This window comes from Anastrepha obliqua, chromosome 1 (genome assembly GCF_027943255.1).
Source record: "Anastrepha obliqua isolate idAnaObli1 chromosome 1, idAnaObli1_1.0, whole genome shotgun sequence".
Taxonomy (NCBI): domain Eukaryota; kingdom Metazoa; phylum Arthropoda; class Insecta; order Diptera; family Tephritidae; genus Anastrepha; species Anastrepha obliqua.
In genome coordinates this window covers 2,514,520-2,539,280 of record NC_072892.1, presented here as the reverse complement: position 1 = coordinate 2,539,280, position 24,761 = coordinate 2,514,520, and the positions used below count along the sequence as shown (strand labels likewise).

The 24,761-nt window shown below is 35.2% G+C and overlaps 2 protein-coding genes across 7 annotated transcripts in view; one reads left to right on the top strand and one right to left on the bottom strand.

The window, feature by feature from the left end:
• LOC129246175 (45 kDa calcium-binding protein) overlaps positions 1-24,761 on the bottom strand; it is an 88,013-nt gene that overhangs the window by 53,019 nt on the left and 10,233 nt on the right. The window lies entirely within an intron of this gene.
• On the top strand, positions 10,644-11,309 carry LOC129235595 (jerky protein homolog-like). Its single transcript, XM_054869512.1, has 2 exons — positions 10,644-10,958; positions 11,022-11,309. Exons 1-2 carry the CDS (start codon positions 10,644-10,646, stop codon positions 11,307-11,309), a joined length of 603 nt encoding a protein of 200 aa, XP_054725487.1.

Sequence of the window (24,761 nt, the reverse complement as noted above, 5' to 3'; positions counted from 1 at the left end):
TCGATCGTCAAGTTTAGTAATAATAATAACATATAACAAAAAAATGTAACGGTCAACAAGGAGCTCTACATTGCCCTGCTACGCCGTGGGAGTGAAGCTATTCGACTGAAACGACCTGATCGACATGTTCAAACCATACTCGTTCACGGCAACGCCAGGCCCTTGTTGGACAATTCGTCAAAGTCGCACTCCAAGAGTTCGAATGAGAGGTCCTTCAGCATCCACCGTATTCTCCGGACCTTACAGCGACCGTTTACCATCTCTTCTGCTCCCTGTCAAACCATATTAAGGGCGTTACCTTCGATAACAAAGAGGTCCTTAAAAACTGGCTCAACAACTTCTTTAACACCAGACCAAGCGATTTTAGGCGGAACGGCATCAACGAATTGGTTGAGAGGTGGGAAGAGGTTGTAAACAGCAACGCTGATTAACTTATTGATATATCATAATAATTCTTTTAAGTTTAAATGAAAGTCTTCGGTAAAAACGCTACGAACTTATGCCGCACCAGGTCCATATTTTGTTCTTGAGTTGGTAGAACTGTAAGACACACATCTGCGATATTTTACCGCCATCGGATCATTAGTGTCTGTCTGATGACTGTTCACATCAGTCAAACAATTCTTGGATTTTGCAGGATGATAATAATCGCATCGAGCCCAAATTGTGCTGGATTACTTGACGTGTGACTTCTTTTTATTTCCCAAGTTGAAGTTACCACTTCGTGGAAGCAGATTTTAGTCGATAGAGGAGATAAAAGAGAGTGCCACGAAGGAGCTGAAGGCCATCCCTTCGTCGGCGTACCCGGCGTGCATGGAGGACTGGGTTAAACGTTGGCACATGTGTGTTGCTTCAGACGGGTCATATTTTGAAGGAGATATAATAAATTTGCCATGTTTTATTTAAACATTCCCGGTACTTTCTGATCATAGGGTTTATATGTATATATTGTATATATGTATGTATATACTATATATTTTTATCAGTTCAAGTAATGCTTTCAGTTCTATCTCTTCAAGCCTTTCAGGTTGTTCAAGACATTTCTCACCTCTCACACCAAAATCACCACCTTTAAATTCTTTGATCTGCATATAAATGTATGTATGTATGTATATTTCCTAATTATAAATTTAATATGTTCTGAAAAGTTTTGTGAGAAATTGGGCACCCTATAATGACGGCTGCCTTGCGTTGGGATTTCTTTGTAAAAAAGGCATATCCTGATTTCAGGGGGTCACTTGAGGGTGGCTTCCCTCACAACATACAAAAACAAACAAAAAATATGTGTAAAACAAAGTATGTACATATGTGTGTGCGCTTTGTTGTTATACTCATGAAAATAGTTCAAAATATACGCAGAGTAATTTAGTGAGTTGTTTTTACTACATATCAGCTTTTATCGCATTCCACGCTCTTATTACTTTTCCGCGTAGCATTACGAGCAAAAACATTTGCACACGCGACCAACACATGCTCATTCATACATACATATAGTACATACAGTTTGTCGCATAATTATTTTCACAATGTAATATTGTAAAGTATCACTAGATATGTCCTTAGTAGATTCGAGCTGGCGTATTACTATGAATTCCCTTTTTATTATAATTACTCTAAAGATAAAAAACGCAAGAAAAAAATGTAAATTGCGTAGAAAACAAGAATTGGTTATAGTTAAAACACGACTGTGGCAGACCAAAAAAGCTCACTCCACTGATGGGAAGTTCAATAGTGAAACAAATTGACGAAAAACCGCAGTGCAGCCTTATAATGTGAGCATCAGATTTGGAAGACCACCAGGGTGTGAAAGGTGAAAGTAGGTCATGAAACAGTTCGAAAAGTTCTCGTAGGAAAGAAAAGAAAAATTACATAACTATTGTAAGCTAAGGTTGACAAATTACTTTCTTTTGCTCTAACTGCCGTTTCGCACTCAGTGGAATATTTGGCATGACGTTTGTCATTTTCTGATGAGACAGAAATAATGCCATATAACCTCGCTGGACGCAACAAAGTTTGGAGAAAGCCGTTACCAGCCCTTAATAACAAGAACATTAATCTCACAGTGAAAATTGGGAAGCTAAGTGTAATCGTTTGGGGTTGTATTTTTGTCAAAGATGATGGTGAAATAAAAATTATTCAAGACAACAAGATAAAATAAATCTATTTAGACATTTTACGTAACAATTTGAAACGAAGTGTGAAAAAATTTGGATTCACCGATCCAGAAAATCCAAATAAATTGTTGTTCAAATTATACCAAGGTAATGATTCTAGGCGCAAGTCTTACATATGCAGGTCTTGGTTGCTACATAATTGCTGAAAAGTGCCAGATACGCCTGCCGAATGCCCAGATATCAACCCAATTGAAAATTTATGGTCGCATTTGGAAAAGAAAGTGACATGTGTCCTACATGCAAAAATTTTTAAATACGGTGCATCGAAGAAGAATGGAAGAATATTCCATAGGAAGATGGTCTGAAAAACGATTTTCATCAATGTCCAGGAGCTTACAATCGGTGATAGTTGCAGCAAACTGTCGTCTCAAATAGGTATTAGCATAAAATTAGTCAAGTCTTTGCTCTTGTTTTGTTGATATGTGAAAAGAATTTGCGACAGTGCCGAGTATAACATCTTTTTAATTGCTTTTGTTCTAAATCGCTTTAAATAAATAATTACTTTTTTTCATAAATGGCGGAACAATTTAATAGGCTATGTTAGGGTAAATGGCAGCCCTTGCCTTGATTCCATATAGGGGGAGGGGGGGAAGAAGAAGGAAACGAACCAGACAGGGGAAAAAAGGAAGAAGGGACTTCGGATTAGAGGATGACGAACAAGAGTGGTTAATTACGTTCGTATTAGCCGCTTCTTTCTACTAATGAATTTCACGAGATGTGTGATATTTAAACCCGAAAGGATACCTACCATATTCGCAAGCTGCGGCTTTGTTAGACTTAGAAGTTCCCTCGAGCGCCCTCAATCTACTCGTGGCCCTAATGATATCGCATGTTTGCGCACTAACCCAGCCCTCGCTAGTTGCCGTGAGGCTCATCTTTCCAGTTGCAGACCACAGATTGCCAAGGGTAAAAACAGGTAACTCATTTTGCGATGAAACTGTCATCAGGATCCCCTACCTAGACAGCTCATCAGCCCAGCAGTTCCCCTTTAAGCCGCTGTGACCGGAAATCTAAATGAGCCTAATATCGATATACTCGAATGCAATCGAGAGGGAAACCATGCATTTCCCGACTAATTTCGAACGCATAAAAAACGAGTCCAAGGCCCTAATTGCCGCCTTGTTGTCGCAGTAGCTATTTATGTACCTCAGAACTAAGCAACCAATCCACTGCTTCCTTAATTGCGGCTACCTCCGCTTGGAAAACACTAGAGTGGTCCAGAAGCCCGAATTTGATGAGGAACTCATTGCAGATTACTCCCCAACCAATTCTTCCGTCCAACTTCGAGCCCTCCGTAAACTTGTTTGTCATGCCCTGCCTGCAAATGTTGCATTCCGCCCACTTTTCCCTTAAGGGAGTATGAATGGAAAAAGTTTCGCTCGGACTTAGCAAGGGTGTACAATAATACAAAATATAATAAATTTGTTTTGTTATAAAAATAAATAAATAAATACCTGCATTGCTTTCCTTGTAAAATATTTTCATATCAAAAACTCTATGAAACAAACTGTATTTGTATGTGTTTTATATATTATATGTTATTTACATATTTACATAATTTAAGTTTGCTTTTCTTTTTTCCACTTAACGCACCAACAACACTTGTATGTATCCAGTTGTTTATGTGTATTTTTATAGTTTTTTTTACCATTATACTCATCTACATTTACATTTTTTCCTACGTTCTCATATACGCATGTCTTTTCTCCGTATTCTCTTTCATGTTTTGCTTGCGTGCTGTGGAGCTCAATGTTTTCGGTCCTTTTTTATGGCTACTTATTTGTTGTTTTAATTATGTTTTACGCATACGCATCCGCACACACGAAACAGCTGGGCTTGTACCTAAGTTCATACACATTCATAGGCACGTAAACATTTATATGTATATGTATCATGGCTACCCTGTAAGATAATCCAACAGAAGCAAAAAGTGGGTTTACAGTTTACGTAATATTCAAGGGGAATCTTTCTTTTAGGCTAATGATTGCTCGGTCCTGATGATCTGCTGATAATTGACAACTTCAATGTACTGTTAAACATCCAGCTAAGGTTCATGTTTGGGGCTGTTTCTTCGAAAAAATTTGGTTGTTTTTTTATTTTTGTTTGCCGCCAATTTGAAAGCAGTTTTAATGAATAAAATTTACCAAAAATCATCATGGCCATCAAACCTATATAGCGAATTGTGGTGTCTATAAAAACTGAAACTGCGGGTAAAGAGAGTGAAAAACTATGTAAAGAAATCAAAACATTGGTAGCGGAAAAAAGCAAAAGCACATATGCAAACATGTTAAAACTCAACAGTGACCCAAACAAAACAAAGGATATACCAGAATTAAAAAAACGTATGCCTATTATAATAGAACCAAAAACAAAACAAACAAGTGATAAAACAAAACAAGACTTGAATAATAAAATTAACCCTAAAGAGCTAAACTTTGCTGACATAAAAACACGTCAAAATGGGACTATGATAATTAATAGAGTGAATAATGAGAAAAGAATAAAATTAAAGCAATAATGTAAAAAAAATAAGTGACCAATACGAGATTAAGATCCCCCGACCACTTAAGCCAAAACTGATGATAACAGGTATGTCTTTCGAAAAGAACAATGAAGATTTAGTAGAACGCTTGAAGAAGCAAAACAAATGTATGGAGCAAGGTGAAATAAAGGTCTTGAAACAATACGCGGTCCAAAAAAAATTCAATTTGGGTCTAGACGATACCCATGTGTATACAAGTAAACAATGCCAAGTGTATATAAGACATTTAACGGCAAAAACAACAAAAAAAGGGTATTAGCAGTCAAAAACTATTGAAATGAATAATCCTTCAGAAGGCAACGGGAAACCACTGAAGGTACACTCTCCCATGACAATTACATACAAACAACACACAAATAATAGGAGTAAAAATATTATAAAACACTTAAGGAACTTAAATATTGCGACATGGATTATTTAGACAACACAATCAGTGAATTTAACAGATTGGAACTTGACTTTCTTGGTATAAGCGAAACATGGTGGCAATCAAATGGCTGCATAAAAAAAGACGTAAACTTTTACTACTCAGGAAATGATTCTTCAAGACATAGAAGAGGAGTAGGCATTATGATCGCGAAAAAGCATTGTGGGGAAGTCCAGTTGATTTAAATATTATCCAAGTATATGCTCCCAATGCTGAATGTACTGATGACGAGATTGAAAGTTTTTATAATGACCTTAAAAAAATTCTAATGATGACTAAGAAACATGATATAAATATAATCATGGGCGATTTCAATGCAAAAGTAGGAAGAGAGGAGACAACAAATGTGACTGGAAAATTCGGTCTAGGAGACAGAAATGAAAGAGGAAATAGACTAGTGCAATTTTGTCAAGAAGAGGAATTTATAATTGGTAACACGTATTATAAATTACCAGAGATACGGCTGTACACATGGAAATCACCACAAGATGGAATGAGAAATATAAAATGTAATCAAATTGACTACATCTTGATTAACAAAAGATTTAAATCATCTATAATACGGGCAAAAACACTACCAGGCGCAGACGTTCCTTCTGATCATAACTTATTGCTGGCAACGATACGACCTCGATTAGCATCACGGAAAACAAAACGGAAAAAATCCCATATCGATATACAAAAATTGGAAAACGACGATATTAGAAATGACTTCCAAAACAAGCTAAATGAATTATTGACAAGTTGCAATACTGGCGAAAATCCGATTAAATGGTGGAATAAGATAATGCTGACAAGATAAGAATACTGAGAACTAATACACTAGGAACAAAAATTAAGTTAAGAAGAAAATGTATGAATGATGAAATTCTGAACTTGATGAATGAGAGAAGGAGATATCGGAACATAAACATTGACGAATATAAACGTAGAAACAAGGAAATCAGAGACAAAATAAGAGATACAAGAAACCAATGGATGGGCAGGCAATGTGAGGATATAGAGCGATTGGAAAAGTTACATGACAGTTTTAATTTACACAGCAAACTAAAGGAAATATGCAACCTGAGAAGATACAATGCAATTAATACATTATACGATACAAACGACAAAGTTATAACAGACGAAAACGAAAAACGCAATATTTGTGTACAATATGTCCATTAGGGTGGTCCAAAAAAAATTTGTATGCTGCCGCCCCCCAAAATAGTAAAGAATGAAAAATAAAAAGACCCGTATTTTTTTTTTTTTAATCAGACCATATTTAATGGTGCCGCCGGGGCTTTGAAATATCCCATGTATTTTGCATGGGGAAAAAAATACTTTTTCGTAGATTTCATGTAAAAACCTGGAAAATGAATATATTTTAACCGGATAACTCAGTTTCTCTTCATAATTGGTCAGGGAATAACAACCAATTATGAAATAATTAATTTTTTTTGTATTAACTATTTTCATAAAAGTAATAATACTAATATTGTTTTTCGATTTTTTCTTAGATTTTCGTTTTATGGGGGCTTTTTGGGGTTCTATAAAAAATAGTTAATACAAAAAAATTAATTATTTCATAATTGGTTGTTATTCCCTGACCAATTATGAAGAGAAACTGAGGTATCCGGTTAAAATATATTCATTTTCCAGGTTTTTACATGAATTCTACGAAAAAGTATTTTTTCCCATGCAAAATACATGGGATATTTCAAAGCCCCGGCGGCACCATTAAATATGGTCTGATTAAAAAAAAAAAAATACGGGTCTTTTTATTTTTCATTCTTTACCATTATGGGGGGCGGCAGCATAAAAATTTTAATATAAATTTTTTCCCATGCATTTTTGGACCACCCTAATGTCCATGAATTATTCAAAGACGATTCAAGAGATGTAAATATCAGCACAAACGACTCTACAGATGATCCAATACTTAAAATAACTATGTCTGAAATAAAATATGCGATAAAAATATCAAAACCAAAAAAAGCAACAGGCTGTGACGAAATCTCAGCTGATATTCTCAAACTTATAAATGAAAGTGGAAAGCCAACCCTAATGAAAGTGTTTAACTACATATATGAAACTGCTAATTATCCAAGCTCATGGTTAAAATCCACGTTTATTGTGATATAATAAGTCTAATGAGCTATACGCTAAAAATTTTTCTTAAAATCATTCACAACAGAATTTATCAGCAATGTGAGGCCGCTATAGGAACAACACAATTTGGCTTTAAGAAAGGGTTTGGGACCAGAGAAGCAATATTTAGTCTTCAAATGCTTACACAAAAATCACAGGACGCCAATCAAGATATATGCATGTGTTTTATAGACTACGAGAAAACCTTTGACAAAATACAACATAACGAGCTATTTGAAGTAATGAATGATTTGGACATAAACAAATATGACGTCAAATGTATACAAAACTTATATTGGAATCAGAGTGCAGAAATCAGAGTAAGAGACAGCACCACAAGAGAGACAAAAATCTACAGAGGAGTGAGACAAGGTTGCATTCTATCGCCACTATTATTTAATGTGTACGCAGAAAAAATATTTGAAGAAGCAATAAATGACGCAGAAGTAGGTATTAAAGTTAATGGGATATATATTATATAAATAACATTCGCTACGCAGACGATACAACGTTAGTAACAAACAATTTCCAGGATCTCCAAACTATTGTAAACAAAGTTGAAAAACACATCAAAGACTTCGGACTAAACATAAATATCGATAAAACCAAATTTATTATTATAAATAAAAGCAGCAGAGAGTATTCCCTAGCGAGACTAACCATAGGTGGCAAAACAATAGAAAGAGTAAAACGTTTCAGGTATCTGGGTGTATGGCTGAATGACCAATGGGATCATGATCAGGAGATAAGAGGTAGAATAGAAATGGCTAGAGCGGCCTTCATGAAGATCAAAAAGATACTGACACGCCGGGACATACCAATCGGGTTAAAGACAAGATTTTTAAAAGGTTATGTATGGTCAACACTCTTATATGGATGCGGGGCCTGGACATTGAAAACCGTAAGCATACACCGACTAGAATCTTTCGAAATGTGGTGTTACTGAAAAATGTTGAAAATAAGCTGGAATGACAAAATATCAAATGACGTAGTGCTAAATAGAATGCAAACCGCTAGGAATATGCTTACGGACATAAAAAGGAGGAAAGTCACTTATTTCGGACACATAACAAGAGGTGACAAGTATGATATTTTAAAACTGCTGATGCAAGGATAAATTGAAGGACAAAGAGGAATTGGTAGGAAGAAAATGACATGGCTAGACAACATCAAAGAGTGGACAGGCCTCAAAACAATCGGCGAACTAACAGCAGCAGCGAAAAACAGACAAAATATAATGACATCATTAATAATATGACTTGACAACCGTACGACTAAGTTTACAATGACGTTTGCATCGCGAACATCCTGCATGGATACGCCGATTAAGAAGATAAATTTTATTGAATATATTTCGTATTATAAAAATTATAAGCCCATACAATGCAGTTTGTTTGAATTGGATTGGTCAAATAGTTTCGAAGTTATGGCTGTCACGCTTTTGTTAGGCAGACTATAGAACCAATACTGACTCTTGCTCGATCCCCCTTTCTATATGTATACGTATAAATGTAAGTGTATGGACGGGTTTCATACGAGTTATTTAAATTATTAAATATAATTCTCCATCGGTTGCCTTGAACATTCAAGAGTCACACGAGTAGTCCGAACGAGTTGGATTACTTGTATGAAAGACTGGAAGGCACTGAAAAGGCACTTATGCCATCCTTATGCAGGTCATTGGATTCATTCCTTGAGGATGTGTAAGAAACTAATCGGCGACACTTCTTGTTACTTCAATACTTCGACTAAGAATAATGGGGCATTTTATGACAAAAATTGAGGCATTCCATTTAGACTTGCAATACAAAGTGGCACAAAATTAATCATCCACTTTTTTTGTTGAGCAACTTTTTTACTAAGTGAAAACTACAAAATTATTTTCAGTGATGGAAATCTTTATTTTTACCTCCATTGTTTGTGTGTTTGTATATTGCAGCTGTCTACTTCACAAGTGTCAAATGTAATGGGATTGACTTCAGACGTCACATGCAAAAATTATAATCTTTCGATAGAATGAATAATTTTGCACCACCTTATATATGACGCACCCTAAGTATGAAGAATAATATAACATCACTAAAGTCTCCCCTCCGCGTAAAAAGTCATAGTCAACTTTTGAATCAACGACCGTGCCGGCTGAACAGGTTTTGGCTTTTACTTGATAACTTTGCTTTGGCAAGCGAAGTGGCACTCTGAGCGAAATGGTTCGTAATTGACGAAAAACTGCTGTGGCTATGAGCGAATTTTTCTGAATTTTAATACCTACACCTATATTCCACGAGCGGTTTCCAGCAGTGATTTAAAAAGCAGCTACTAAACTGAGTTCGTTTGAGAACGTAAATTATTTGCTTTCAAATTTGAATTTGTTTGCTTTTATCAATTATAAAGAGTGATTAATTTGGAGGTATCGGCTTTTAAATTGAAATAAAACAACGAAAATTCAAATTGATTGGACAATATTTATTATTTTTGAGTAGAACCATTCATGACATTTACTTTGTAAAGATAATCGCTTTTAAATGTTGGCCGTAACTGCGCCGTAATTCTGCTTTCCGTAAACACCAATTTTGAATGACTCGCTGGAGGACTGCGGTCGGGATCTCGTGAATAGTTTTGGTAATGTTGGCTTCCAATGCCAAAGCATTTAAACTTTCCGGACTCCCACAAATAAAAGTCCAAAAGTGTGTATCACACGATCTTGACACCCAGTCCACTGGTTCGAGACGAGAGATAAACTGCTCACCGAAATGACGACGCAGAAAATCCATTGTTTCACGAATGTATGGCAAGTAGCGCCGTCCTCCTTCTTGTTGGAACCAATTGTTGTGGCATCAAAAAGTGGTGTATCATGGCGCGATAGCATTCGCCTTTCACTGTTACATTGGCGTCTCGTCTTTGAAGAAATATTGGCTGATGATGCATCCAGCTCATAGAACGTACCAAAAGGTTGTTTTCAATGGATGTAATTGCTGTTCTTGGATGGTTTCAGGTTGCTCTTCAGTTCGAATACGGCAATTCTGCTTATTGACGTAGCCATTAATCTGTAGCCACTTTTCACAATCTGATCACTCGTTACCATATGTATGTACAGTGCACTCGTGAAAACGTCAACACTAGTTTACGTCAACATCCCAAAACGTCAACCCTTAATTATCCGGTTAATGCATTAGCGCTCAAACAAAAGGCTAAAGAGATTCATCTAAAAATAAAAGAAAAGGAATGTTCTTTTAACTCAAGTGATGGATGGTTGCAAGGTTTTAAAAAAAGATATGGAGTTCGCCTGCTTAAAATAACTGGAGAAAAGCTATCTTCACAGCCTTTGCTGGTCGAACCATTTAAAATCAAACTTAAACAAAAAATTGAAGAAATGGGTCTTTGCCATGATCAATTGTACAATGCTGATGAGTCTGGCTTATTTTGGAAAATTTTGCCAGAAAAGTCTTACGTATCAAGTGCCGAAAAAACTGCTCCGGGCGTAAAGACAGAAAAACAACGCGTTACTTTTTTATGTTGTGCTAATGCTTCCGGAAATCATAAGCTTAAATTGTTGGTGATTGGGAAAGCAAAAAATCCACGCATTTTCAAAAACTTTAACTGCCCAACTGAGTACAAGAGTTCCAAGTCCTCATGGATGACATCAGCTATTTTCTACGATTGGTTTCACAAATCCTTTGTGCTACAGGTTAATATTTGTTCTGCTACAGAAAAAATATCGCTTTTAATAGCTAAGATTTTCTAATTTTAGGTAATAGATTTTCTTTTGAAAAAGGACTTGCCAGTTAAAGCGCTCCTTCTGATAGACAATGCTCCATCTCATCCAAGTGAATTAGAGCTTAAAACAGAAGATGGAAACATAGTTGCAATGTTCTTTCCTCCGAATCTAACCCCACTTATCCAACCAATGGATCAAAACGCAATTAAAATAACGAAGCTGTATTATAGAAACAGTCTTCTAGCCATGGTAACAGCAAAAAAATCAGATCTAGTAGATTATATGAAAGCTGTTACATTAAGGGATTGTGTATGCTTTTAGAAGCCGCATGGAGCAAAGTTAGCAAAGATACAATGGCAAAATGCTGGCAAAATGTTTTGCGTTTCACGGAAAATGAGACAGATCCGGAGGAAGATATTCCGTTAATCATATTGAAAGAAAAAATAAACTCGGAACTGCAACAACAAATGGAGCTCGCAGTTGATCTGCTTTATGAAATAAACCATCAGGTTTGTCGCTTTATAAAATTATTTTAACGACACGACCAGTAACTTTATACATTTTTTAAGGTTGACTATACAATATCATCCATTCAAAAGTGGAATGAAGATTTTCTACTGGGTAATGTTTCTAATTCGTGTGAAGCTGAGGAGTTAGAAGTGACCGATGATGATGACAACGATTTAGATACGAGTACAAATGTACAGACAATAAAACCAAACGAAGCTGTCGAAATATTTAACCGGGCTTTGGATTGGGCTCAATGCGAGAATGTTGAGCAAAATGACCTAAATGTATTAAGACGTTTACGAGAGAAAGCTCTCCTCCAAGTATTGGAAAGGAAAAAACAACAGAAAAAATAACCGATTTTTTTTAGATGCATAAGTATGTATGTGAAATGTGATCTCTTTTGAAATGCGTTCCTTTAGTTTTAGTTAGGCTGAAAGCCTTTTTTGTTCTTTTTTTGTTTAGTTTAAGTTTATAGTCAATAAAAACGTTTAAAGCACACTATCAATATGTTTTTTTATTAAAAGTTTCTACATTCATAAACGTCAACAATTTGTCAAACGTCAACACTCGTGGTTTTAATTAGTTGACGTTTTCCCGAGCGCACTGTATACTCGTATGCAAAAGAAATAATTTGGTGGAGTCTTTTTTACTGTTTTGGAAAGTATTAAATGTTGTGCCATTCCTTTACGACTACTACGAAAACTGCTAAAAAAAATTGGTGCAATTTTACGCTCACTCTAATAAATTTGCCAGTTCAATTCATGTTGAAAAGTATGCTAAAAAATAATTGAAATACTCGTATTGTATTTACTGCATGACCGACAATTTCCAGTGACTTAAAATTTTTCTCCATTTAGGTAGACATTTATAGGAAGTTGTACACAAGCCTAATCGTTTCACTATTGCTTGTTTTCTCTGCAGGGTACGCCTACGCATACATGTATGTATGTATGTATGTACTTGCATACTTATACAGATGTCGTGCTTGTAACCCCGACTCAAGAGGCCCTTCATTTAAGTTGATGATAAGTTTTTTTCTTGTGAAGTCAACAGGCTATGCATACATATGCGCACATACCCTACATTCATACATGTGTACATATTGTAAATAGGTACATGGTGCAAGTAAAGTATGAAGAATTTTAAGACAACCAAATCAGAAGAGAATATTCTCAAGAGACTGACAAGATTTATACCCATTTCGGTTGTTTTCATTTCATTGTATATAAAATGTTGGGGAAATATTTTCATCCAACTATGTATATTTCGTCATTTCTGCTTTTACTTTATCTGCATATGCATGTGTGTATAAGTACATATGTATGTATGTATATAAAATGGCTGTGTTGCAGAGGAGAACAATATTGCCAAGTAATTAATTGCAGGCAGTTAATAAATTAAAAACAAAAATTAAACTTGACAGTTCTCAGCTTTAGAATGTGTGACACTTTAAAGCCTTAAATCGAGATACCGGGTGCATGTGTGGGGATGTGTACATACATACATATATCCTGTACCTATACATTACCATACATTCACCATGCACACTAAAATTTCATGGGCTAGAAAGCTTATAAAAATTCTTGATTATATAAAATTAAAAACAAGTCTGGAACTATGACACTGTTTTTATTGCAATGTGAACCATATTTCAAGAAAAAAAGATGTAAGCCCTGAAGGCATTGCCAAATTTCGGTTTTCAGTACCAGTCTTTCTAAACGGCTGGACCGATTTTGATGAAACTGTGCGTGTGTGTTTGGATTGGCCCGTATATAATATAGCCCGTATATATAATTTTATTTTGTTCATAATATTATATTATCCTTCATATTATTTGGAATATGTTTTAGCAATAGAAATAGAAATATTCTGGAAAAACTTTACCGCTAGGTGGCACTGAAGTCGAGTTATAATTAAAATGCGTATTTATGGTGATTAATGCCAATTTGACTGGTATTTGGAATAGTAACAAACCAAAATAATTTTGCAGAAAACTTTACCACTTAGTGGCGCTGGAGTCAAGTCTGTTCATCTATGCAGCTGAGGCATTGACGAAAAACGTTGTTCATCAACTTGCATTAATATAAAAATAAAACATACATTCTGTCAAAAAAGTACCGGGAATTGTTCAATATAACGCAAAATAATTGTTTAATCGTCAAAATTTATTTTGTCGCCTTCAAAATAGGCTCCATTCGAAGCAATACACATTTGCCAACGATAAGTCCAGTCATCAAAGCTCCTTAAATCAAAGGTGGCTATTTCAGGGTATTTTATTCGAACTATAAAATACCCTGAAATAGCCTGAAATAGCGTAAATTTAACAGTACTCTAAGCTCGTGAAATTTAACGATTCATTTCCTTCCTCACCTTAAAGGACCCACGAGCCTTTTTGTAAAATATTTCTATCTAATAAATTTTGGCGGCGGCCGTGGCCGAATGGGTTGGTGCATGACTACCATCCGGAATTCAGAGTGAGATCGTCGGTTCGGTGAAAAATCAAAATTAAGAAAAAGTTTTTTCTAATAGAAATCGCCCCTCGGCAGGCAATGGCAAACCTCCGAGTGTATTTCTGCCATGAAAAAGCTTCTTATAAAAATATCTGCCGTTCAGAGTCAGCTTGAAACTATATGGAGGGATCCCATTTGTGGAACAACATCAAGGCGCACACCACAAATACGAGTAGGAGCTCGGCCAAACACCCAAAACGGGTGTACGCGCCAATTATATATGTATATATTATATATATAATAAATTTTAATTTATGACTCTTAGCTTTTCATTTTCTCTCGCCTGTACTTTCTTTTCTTTTCGTTTGTTTGTTTTCTGTACTGATGTCCCGGCCCTGAGATGGCGCAATCTTGTATTCTATCACTCTTGTGATTTACCTATACTTTCGAGTTGCAGTAGGTGTTTCATGTTTTCAACTTTAAGGAGTAAAAATTTAAAAATAACAAAAAAATTCCTATTGCAAATTAAAAGCTCGTTTTTGCCTATAAGTGTTATTTTTTGGAAGTCCCTTGAAATGTACTGAAGGAATGGAAGCCTCCAATTTACTAGTTCGGATTAAGAAACTTAGTCAAGCTTTCAATAATTCTAAAGACGAAGAATATACTGGTCAATGACCAGCTGCTTGATGTATTTAGGAATCATATTGCAACACAGCTGCATGGAATCTGAGAGAATATCAGCCTCCAATGACTTATTTACTTTACTTATATTGTATTATATTGACTGCTTGAGCTAAAACTCCCTTCTGACTAAGGTAGAAACGCTTGGCGTTCATTCAAATTCTCTTAAGTGGCTAAGAACCTGCCTAACAAATATGAAGTTGGATGTAAAAATCGATCAAAGGTTTTCCAAATCCTCAGCCAGCTCTGTTGCTTTTTTTCTATTTTTTAAATGCTATTCAATATAGTCAAAATTTTTGCAGCTACTTAATGTATTCAGATAACTTAAAGCTATTTTACAGAACTTGTGATCGCTGCGATTGCTTTAAATTGCTGCAAGTTACTCCTTAGTTGTTAGTTAAACAGCAACAGCATGCAATTGAATTTTTCGAAGTGCAACATCATAATTTCTCACGGAACAAGATTCTTATACTCCATGATTCTAATTAAAACTGCATATGTATTGGAAAATGCCTGGGTCATATGAGATTCAATCTTGAAACGCATTCAAGGAGATGCTATACCAGCTTATGAACTTAGATGTAGGCACCTTAGTTTTACAAATCTTGCACATTCGGCTGCACTTATGGCGCTCCACTTGAGTTGTTTATAAAAGGTGGCACAGAGTAAATCACCAATCGGAGTTATTTCAAATGGCATTGTGCGTCAATCATATTATGTTTGAGACTTGTGAAGTAGGCAGCTGCAGTGTAAAACAGACAAGCGATGGAGCGCTTGAAGGTCAAACTAAAGATTTCCATCACGGAAAATCATTTTTATTTAGTAAAAAGTTATTCAAAAACAAACCAAGTTGATTACCCTTTATAAATGTAGTATATCTATTTGGGCATATTCAAAGCTTTAAAGGCATCAAAGTGAAATCAAAGAAAGAATTCAATTAACTTTTCAACCTAAACTCACAATAAGCAATTATTTTTGTTATTAAATTATGCCAGCTTGGCTTGAGTTTTTGGCTCCTAAGCAAATACCGAAATACCGCAATGCGGTTATATAGTATATTATGTAAGTATGTATGTATGTATGTATGTATGTGATATTTCATTGTAAGCAGAAGGCAAATAAAAATCGATTATTGCGAAAAAAACGTAAACCTGATTTATTGGAGCACATACTCTGCACTCACTTATCTTCTGTATTCTGTGCTTCTAAATCTGACAAATAAAAAATGGAGTGCACATAAAAGTAAACATATGTATGTATGTATGTGCATATAAAAGTGCCCTCCAGTAAAAAGCCAAACTTGTATGAAGACATTCTAGTTCACTTGCTGATATTTAATAGAAGAAATTCTACTAGTTCTCCATTGACCAGAATAATACCAGTGGTAAATTTGTCTGAAAATGAGTTGGTTTTCTTTTAGATAAAAAAGTTCAAGGCTTGTCTATGGATGCAACGCAACTTTAAGGAAAAATATACTTTTATATGAAATTATTACTATTATTTCGTATGATTCCAGGGAGGAACAAAGGATTGTTTTTTATGAAATACTAGGTTGTTCAATAAGTTTCAGTTTCGATAAGAAAATACAATTTTGATATTTTGAAAATGGTTTGAATTACACTTTATTATTCAGTAGGTATAGTCTCCCTGAATATCAATACACTTGTTCCAATGTGATTCCAATTTATGAATTCCATCCCTGAAGTGAGAATCGGGAAAGGCTACAAACTATGCTTCCACAGCTATTATGTCCTGATCATTTGATGAAAAACGCTTTCCACGCATGAATTTTTTTTAAGTCTGGAAACAAATAGGTGTCGCTAGGGACCAAATCTGGTGAATACGGTAGATGCTCCAATAATTCGAACTTTAATTCATGGATTTTAGCTATTGTCAAAATGCTCTTGCGACACGGTGCATTGTCTTTATGAAAACGAATATTTTTCTTTGGCAAACTGGGTCTTTTTCACGAATTTTTTTCCTTTAACTGGCTTCAAAGATTACAATAAAATTCAGAATTTATTGTTTAACCATTTGCAAGTAATTCATCAACAAAATTTCTTTCGCATCCCAAAAAACTGGTGCGAACACTTTCTTCTTCTGGACACTCATTCATTTCGAAGCCGAAGAACCAGGTTGACAACACTCTTTAGCCTCTTGTTTAGGATCAAGGTAATAGACCGGGTGATGAGTCGTCACACAAAATCCACCTTATTCTTTCGAAAACGCTCGAAATGAGAAAGTCGCATTCGAATGTGTTTTTGTTCCGTTGGTAGCGAATGCGGCATCCATTATGCACAAAGCTTTCTGAAATACCTTTCTTCAGTCAAAATATTGCTTGCACTGCCCAATGAGAGGCATAGGGCTTCTACTAAATCTACCTCAGTCACTCGACTATTTTCCAATATGATATGCTGTATTTTTTCTACGATTTCTGGTGCTATTGCTACTCTTGGATGTCCTTGACGTGAATCATCTTCAAGGCTTGTACGACCACGTTTAAATCCGGCAACCCATCTCTCTACTGTACTAATTGATGGCGAAAAATACTTATACACTTTCGACATTCGTTCATAAATTTCCTTTGCTTTTAAACCTTCCAAAAATAAAATTTCAATCACTACTGATACTTGATTTTATCCATTGTAGAAAATGCGGCTTGTAAACAAAGGATGAATTGACATATTTAAATGAAACTGCACCTATATTCATAAGAACAGTTTACAAACATAATAAACAAAAATTTAGGTTAGTAGGAACGCCCTCTCTTATGGAACCGCAAAACTTATTGAATAACCTAGTAGGTGTAATATAAAATAGGATATTTTAAAACGTTGGAATGGAATGGAATGGATCTTTGTTTATTTTATATTTTAAATGGTCTCAAACTAGTTCTTTTAGAGATAAATATGTTCTAGGGGCATATTTCCCTAGAATTTTTCTTGGCCTGGTATGAACTGGTACTTTGCTGAGGCATCACAGGAAAATTAAAATAATTAAAAATACTACTGGCGAACTGGGGGGGGAAATAGAGCACGAACTGGTTGGGATGAAAAAAGAACTGGCAGAATTCTAATTCAAAACTAGTATTTTTCTTTACAGGGTAAATACGAGTATGTGTATGTAGGTATGTAATTATGTGGATTCAAAACCTCGAAATTGTAAGGCGAATTGTTCTCGAAACCAAAAAAACCAAAAAAAAAAACAAAAAAAAAAAAGGTTTGAAAACGATCAAAGTTATTGGCCAAATAGAAAAATGGTTTGTGGTAAAAATAGAATGGCGAAGCTATTCAGCAAACAAAACGAGATATTTTATGTTCACTAATTGGATGAATACATATCTGCGGACTTTTATTAAAACAAGCCACTTGACTGTGGTGGTTACGGTATGTGGACACAAAAAAATGGAAATAGGAGATTTTTATTATATTCGGCTCTGGCTGAAATAAATTTTTAAAATTTAGCTGTGAATGATACAAATTTCAAGTTTTGCAATAGAATAAATTAATTAACGTATTTTATAACATTTTATGACATTCGTGTTTTTATTTAAGAGTATATTGCGCCTTGATTATAACCAAGTGTTCGTTATTTTTATCAGGCCGAATACTTAAATTGGCACCCAAATGTCAATCTTTCAATAAAGCAACCATGAGCCTCTTCAATAATTCGATTCGAAAATAAATTTACTTTTGTACTTGCTAACTTAATTGTCGTATTTTCAATTTTTTTTTTTCGAATAGTTCATTCGAAAAACGAAAACTTACAACTATATTCTTCGAGTTTTCCAGACAATTTAAAAAATGCAAGTATTTTAATTACTTTTAATTAAATATTAGTTTGAGGGGAAAATCCATTATTTTCTCGGTAGATGACTGTAGTGATCGATATCTCGAGAAGTACTGGTCAAACAATTTACTCACAGTTTTTTTCACACTAAAAAAATTCTTTTGCTGTTTTTCATTCAATTGTTAGTTACAGGATGTTAACAATGGAAGTCAGCAAAGGGAAAATTCGTTACATTTTATACCATTTATTTGATAAAGGCGATCTTCATGGTGCTGATACTGTAAAAGCTATTTACGTGCAATTTTGGTTTCGCCGATTCCGTTTAGGCATTTTTGATGTTAAAGAAAATGCCGATGATGTCGATAAAATCACAGAGATGATCGAAGTTTACTGACACGTTACTAGTCGTAGCATCGTCCAGGAGCTAAGGATCAACCATAAAGCACCATTAGACCATTTGCGCAAATATTTTACGTAAAAATAATGGATGGGGGAACCCAAACTAATATATATGTACCTACATAAGTTAATAATACATATATATCGTACGTGTTATTGTATAGAATTAATGTTAAATATTTCTAACATTTCTAACAGGCGGCCGCCGTAGCCGAATGGGTTGTTGCGTGATTACCATTCGGAATTCACAGAGAGAACGTAGGTTCGAATCTCGGTGAAACACCAAAATTAAGAAAACATTTTTCTAATAGCGGTCGCTCCTCGGCAGGCAATGGCAAACCTCCGAGTGTATTTCTGCCATGAAAAAGGTCCTCATAAAAATATCTGCTGTTCGGAGTCGGCTTGAAACTGTAAGTCTCTCCATTTGTGGAACAACATCAAGAAGCACGCCACAAATAGGAGGAGGAGCTCGGCCAAACACCCAAAAAGGGCGTACGCACCAATTATATATATATTTCTAACATTTATTTGAAATATACCCCCCTGTGCATTTTTATCTTAGACGAGTACACCAATGCTCAAATATAATTCTCTACCATATGTGCGTTGGGTCTTTCCCAGTTGCGAATCTATGCGTTTATGCAGACATACATATGGATATATGTTAATTTTGTGCGTAAAGCCAACGAAAATGGAGCAATAATAGACTACTTGACTGCAAAGTACGCTAGGTCAGCCAAGACAGCCGTGGTAGGTAAGCAGGTGAGTGGTGCAATGCTGATGATAAGTGGAGCGACGACGTCGCTGAGTGGCGTTTGAATTATACACAGGCCTACAGACATATCAGCGCACACAGTATATAATCCACAGTCTGTTTGACTGTTTAACGGACTGACGAATTGCGAAGCACGTGTGTCAAATGATGACTAATACAAATGCAAAGAGAAAATACTTCTAAGTATAACGGCTCTCATGTAGTTTTAGATCTAGTGCTGATGGCATTGCAGTACTTCCGCTGCTAGCTCGACTATACTTGGCTGCTCTCCCTCCATTCTGTCGTCATGATGGAATGACTGCCTCACTTACTGACTGTGTTGCAATTTGTCTGTCGACCTGACTGTCCTTCTAAGCACCTAACTGTGCCCGGGAATATGTGCGTGGCAATTCAATGTTAAATGTTTTGGTTGAAGCCAGAAGTTATTACTCCTTAAAAGAAGACTGTGAAACGGCAAGTTAAATGAGTAGTGGAAAATATGCCATTACATAAATGTCAGAAAGTTCGAAATCAAATTTAATGAACACGCGCCGCATGTATATGAACTTTGCTGAATAGTTCATTCAATCAAGGATATTTACTTACAATGGTCAGTATGGATCTGGCTATCAACTTTCGCTGCTGAAACACTATGTTCTATAGTAGTTACCTTGATGCGAAAATATCTCGCGTTTCATAAAACATATTGTTTAGTTTAGGGAAAGTAGGAGAAACGGCGATTGAGGAAGTGTTACCCAAGATAATTTATTGGAGATTGAAAGCTCGTAAGGTTTGTTAACGCTTGCCGGTGGGCTGCGGCTAAAAACGTTTTGATAAATTTACTGAGCCTTGTGGCTCGCGAACGGGAAAGATTCACTCTTATTGGGAAAACTTTCATGATGCGACAAGGTTGTGCATGCCTGCGGATGTTTTTTGAAGAGCTTGAGAACTTTAAATGATAATAGAACGCACAAATATTGTTGGAATACATTTTTTTTATTATAATTTTGTAGATACAATAATTTCATGGCATTTATTTTTTCATATGACATCCAATACATGTATGTCCGCCTCAAACCGGTTTTTGACTCCTTTTTCCAATAAATATGATCGTATGGCGTTAATGGTGACTTGAATATTGCAATAAATCGAAGTTGCGCCGTCTTCTTGGAATCAAATGTCGTCGATGTTTAGCTGATTATTTTTTAGAAACACGAATTTAGTCAGCATGGCTCGATAGCGCTCGTTATTCACCGAAACGGGAGCTCCTCCATCGTTTCGAAAGAAATAAGAGCCGATGATGACGCTAATGCTCTATGAACTTCGCATACAGATTTATGTTTCAAAGTAGATTTCCACAATTTGGAAGAGTTGTTCTGGCGTTAAACTATTCATGATATCACTGAACAGAAATGTCAACACAACATAACAAAAATGGATGATTCATTTTGCGCTGTTCTTCAATTCTCAAAGCTTTTCTCTATTTTGTTTGCATTTTATTGTTGCGTTTAAGGGAAGCGAAAACTTAAATGTTTTGAGTCACTCATTGCTTATACTTTGTACTAAACTTAAAATTCACGCAGATAAGTACAAAACGAAAGTCAATTTTTGATACAAGAGTTTGAATTCAATTAAGTTTTTACATATCAACTCGTGCTTGAGCTAGAAAGAGTGGGACGCAGCGTATGCTGAACTTTTAAGCATGAGACCTATTATTATTATATTGTATTGAACAATTTTTAAAAAATATTTTTTGCCCAAGTACCAGACAACCCAATTCCTGTGTAAAATCAGGTGCTCAGTCCGAAAGTCTATATAAGTTTTTATCTGCCATGTATCATAGTTTTTTATATGTCACTAAGTAACGGCTTTGGATTAAAGAAAACCAAAAAAAAGAGCAAATACAGTGACAAGCTTCCAAGTATATTTCGTGCATAAAAAGCTTCTCATAAACGCCTACTGGAATTCAGAACCTACATATATACTATTTGTGGAATAAAATCAAAAGGCACACCGAAAATTGAAGATTGGGAAGATTGGAAAATTAAAATTGGCCGGGCTTCAAACGCTTATCACTTGATTTAAGACAGTTGATTATATATATATATATATAAGTGGCGCGTATACCCTTTTTGGGTGTTTGGCCGAGCTCCTCCTCCTATTTATGGCGTGAGTTTTGATATTGTTCCACAAATGGAGGACCTACAGTTTCAAGCCGACACCGAACGGCAGATATTTTTATGAGGAGGTTTTTGGCAGAAGTAACATCGGAGGTTTGCCATTGCCTGCCGAGGGGCGACCGCTATTAGAAAAAACTTTTTCTTAATTTTGGTTTTTTACCGAGATGCGAATCTACGTTCCTCTCTGAATTTCGGCCATTGATTATATACCTATTTTTACTGAGTGAGCCAATATCAATCACACAACATTTTGCAAAATAAGTTTTTCGAAATAAATTGAAATAAAATATTCATTATTAAAAACTTCACGGAAACCATTGTTTACATATAAACACTGTCTTACATCTATTTCTTTTGCACAAAGCTTCAATGATAAATCTTCCGACCGTCGACACCATAAATTTTCGACACGAAAGTAGAAGTGTTTTCGACATCGTCTCTATAATTTTCCTTTCCTTTAGTTAAAAACCTTTCTTGAAATCATTACTTGGGTGGACTCTTTATTGAATCTAAGCTTCAAGTTCGGTGGATGAATTTATATATGTCATGCCTTCCTCAATAATCAATTAAAAAGCCCTGCTTACCAAACCAAGCATAATATGCGTTTAGCATAGGCAGTTGGGCTTGAGACCTCTTTGAATACGGTATAACCCGGTAATCTACCTACATCTCTATATTTTTTTAATGTATTCCATAAAGTCCCGTCATCAGCTTTTTCGATGGAAATTTATTCATTGCAAGACATATCAATAGCATCTAATTCATTTCCAGAAATTATCTTCGCTTTTTTTATAAGGAACTACTTAACGAATATTCTCTTACTACTCACAAATTTAGTGCTATTGACTTCCTCCTCTATTTCATTTTCATTAACAAATAGTTCCATATCAGTGGCATCCGCTTCATTATCTGAGTGGTCTTTCCTTATTTTGGTTATTTTTTTTAGCAAAAGGCAATTTTTCCAATTTTATAGCAATATCAACCCTACTTAAATAGATGTAAAATATATGTATATAGATTGAAATACCTCTTTCAAATAAATATTGAAATTACCTTGGTGGATCAAATTTTTGTTGCAAAAAATGGATTCTATAAAATTATATTATTTCTCTAAAAAGTATGAACAGAACATACGATATCGTCCCCTTTCTGTGTTAACCTCGTAACTTCATTTTTTTCGAAATTGAGATTTTTGGTGAAAAACTCTCCTGTTTATAATGATTATAGAATTTTTTTCAGAGCGTTTCGATTTTCATCGTATCTACATGTTCGAATTCAAAAACCTCGTATCTACTATAAGTATCGTATAAAATATATTTTAAAATTTTTTAAGAAGTTAGTAACTCTATACATTTTTATCGATTTACTGAAAATTAAATGTTGTAGATACGAGGTTAACACAGAAAGTGGACGATATATAGAACGGAACGATGAAAGAGTTCGGTAAATAATCTGATGGAATGTATACATGCTTCGAGAGATATGGCTCACTAAACATTCAGAACTACTTACTTCATTTAATATTGGCCGTATTTACAAAATTTGAAAAGTCTTTAAATTTTTACTGAAGAAAAAATGTATATTTATAAGTTGCGAAATAGTTCTGTATTTCTGTCGCGTTACTTATAATAAATCTCTCATCCAAAGCGTAGCTCAATGTATATAACTCATACTCAATTTCACTTAAAATGTCTCTTATAATCGTTTTAAAAAATATCTGCATGTGTTTTAATAAACTAAAACCATATTTATGTTCATGAGGAAAATTTATGTTGCCCATAAATGTTATGCGGAATTTATGGAACAAAAGACCTACTACGAAACAAAAAGAAAATAACACAACCAAAAAAAAAACGAAGAGCAAAGAACTGCAGAGAGTATAATAAAAATGAAGGAGGCAAGAAATACCAGCCAATGAGTAAGATATTTGTATGCCATGGCGTATGAGTGACAGACAGCGCTAATAATAGCGAATGGGTTCATAACAGAGTATAACACCCAGCACAAATACATACCTGCTTACTCAAAGGCACAGATGACATGCTTGTGTATGTATTACGAGCTTATAGCATATACTGTATCACGCCAAATATTAGAAGATGGAGGTAGCAAAATGAAAAATAAACACGATTTTATCTTTTGCTACAATAGCAATTTTCACATTATATTTCTTGGCTAACGCTCGATAAGGCGAAAAATAATAAATATTTCAAAGTTTCAATGTGGTAGCAATTGGACTATTTTATTGCTTCTTGTCTACCCAAAGCATACAAAATAATAAAGATAGACTTTTATTGTCAGCGAAATGGGTGTATCTAAGGCCAGCAGGGCAAATGTCGTTATCCAGTGTTTTGATCAGGAACGAAATTACCTATCAGTAATCTCATAAGTTATTTTAAAATCAGCAGGTTTCTTCACCGATAGATCCTCTGAGTTTAGCGCATCATTTGTATAGCTTACCGTCTGCCCATCAGTGCATACTATTCAGAGCTAAGTCAAGATTCAGCCCACTTTTTTGAGTTCGGCCGCCGTAGCCGAATGGGTTGGTGCGTGACTACCATTTGGAATTCAGAGTGAGAACGTTGGTTCGAATCTCGGTGAAATATCAAAATTAAGAACACGTTTTTTCTAATAGAGATCGCCCCTTGGTAGGCAATGGCAAACCTCCGAGTGTATTTCTGCCATGAAAAAAGCTCCTCATAAAAAATATATCTGCCGTTCGGAGTCGGCTTGAAACTGTAGGTCCTTCCATTTGTGGAATAACATCAAGACGCATGCCACAAATAGGAGGAGCAGATCAGCCAAACACCCAGAATGAGTGCTCTACAGGTATCTAAATATAGACATAAAAAGACCTAAATAAAATTTAGATTAAGTTAGGTTTCTGTGACAGTCGGTTTAGAGTAGCCAACTCACTTGTACCATCTAGGTTCGTTGTGCTGCCACTATGTAACACGGGAACCTTATGGTTATTTATCACGGAACCATTTAGACGACCTTATGTAGCGCA

Coding starts and splice junctions, on each gene's coding strand:
- LOC129235595 (XM_054869512.1), top strand. CDS start 10,644: ATGGGTCTTTGCCATGATCAATTGTACAATGCTGATGAGTCTGGCTTA. Junction 10,959..11,021: donor ACAAATCCTTTGTGCTACAG/GTTAATATTTGT, acceptor TTCTAATTTTAG/GTAATAGATTTTCTTTTGAA.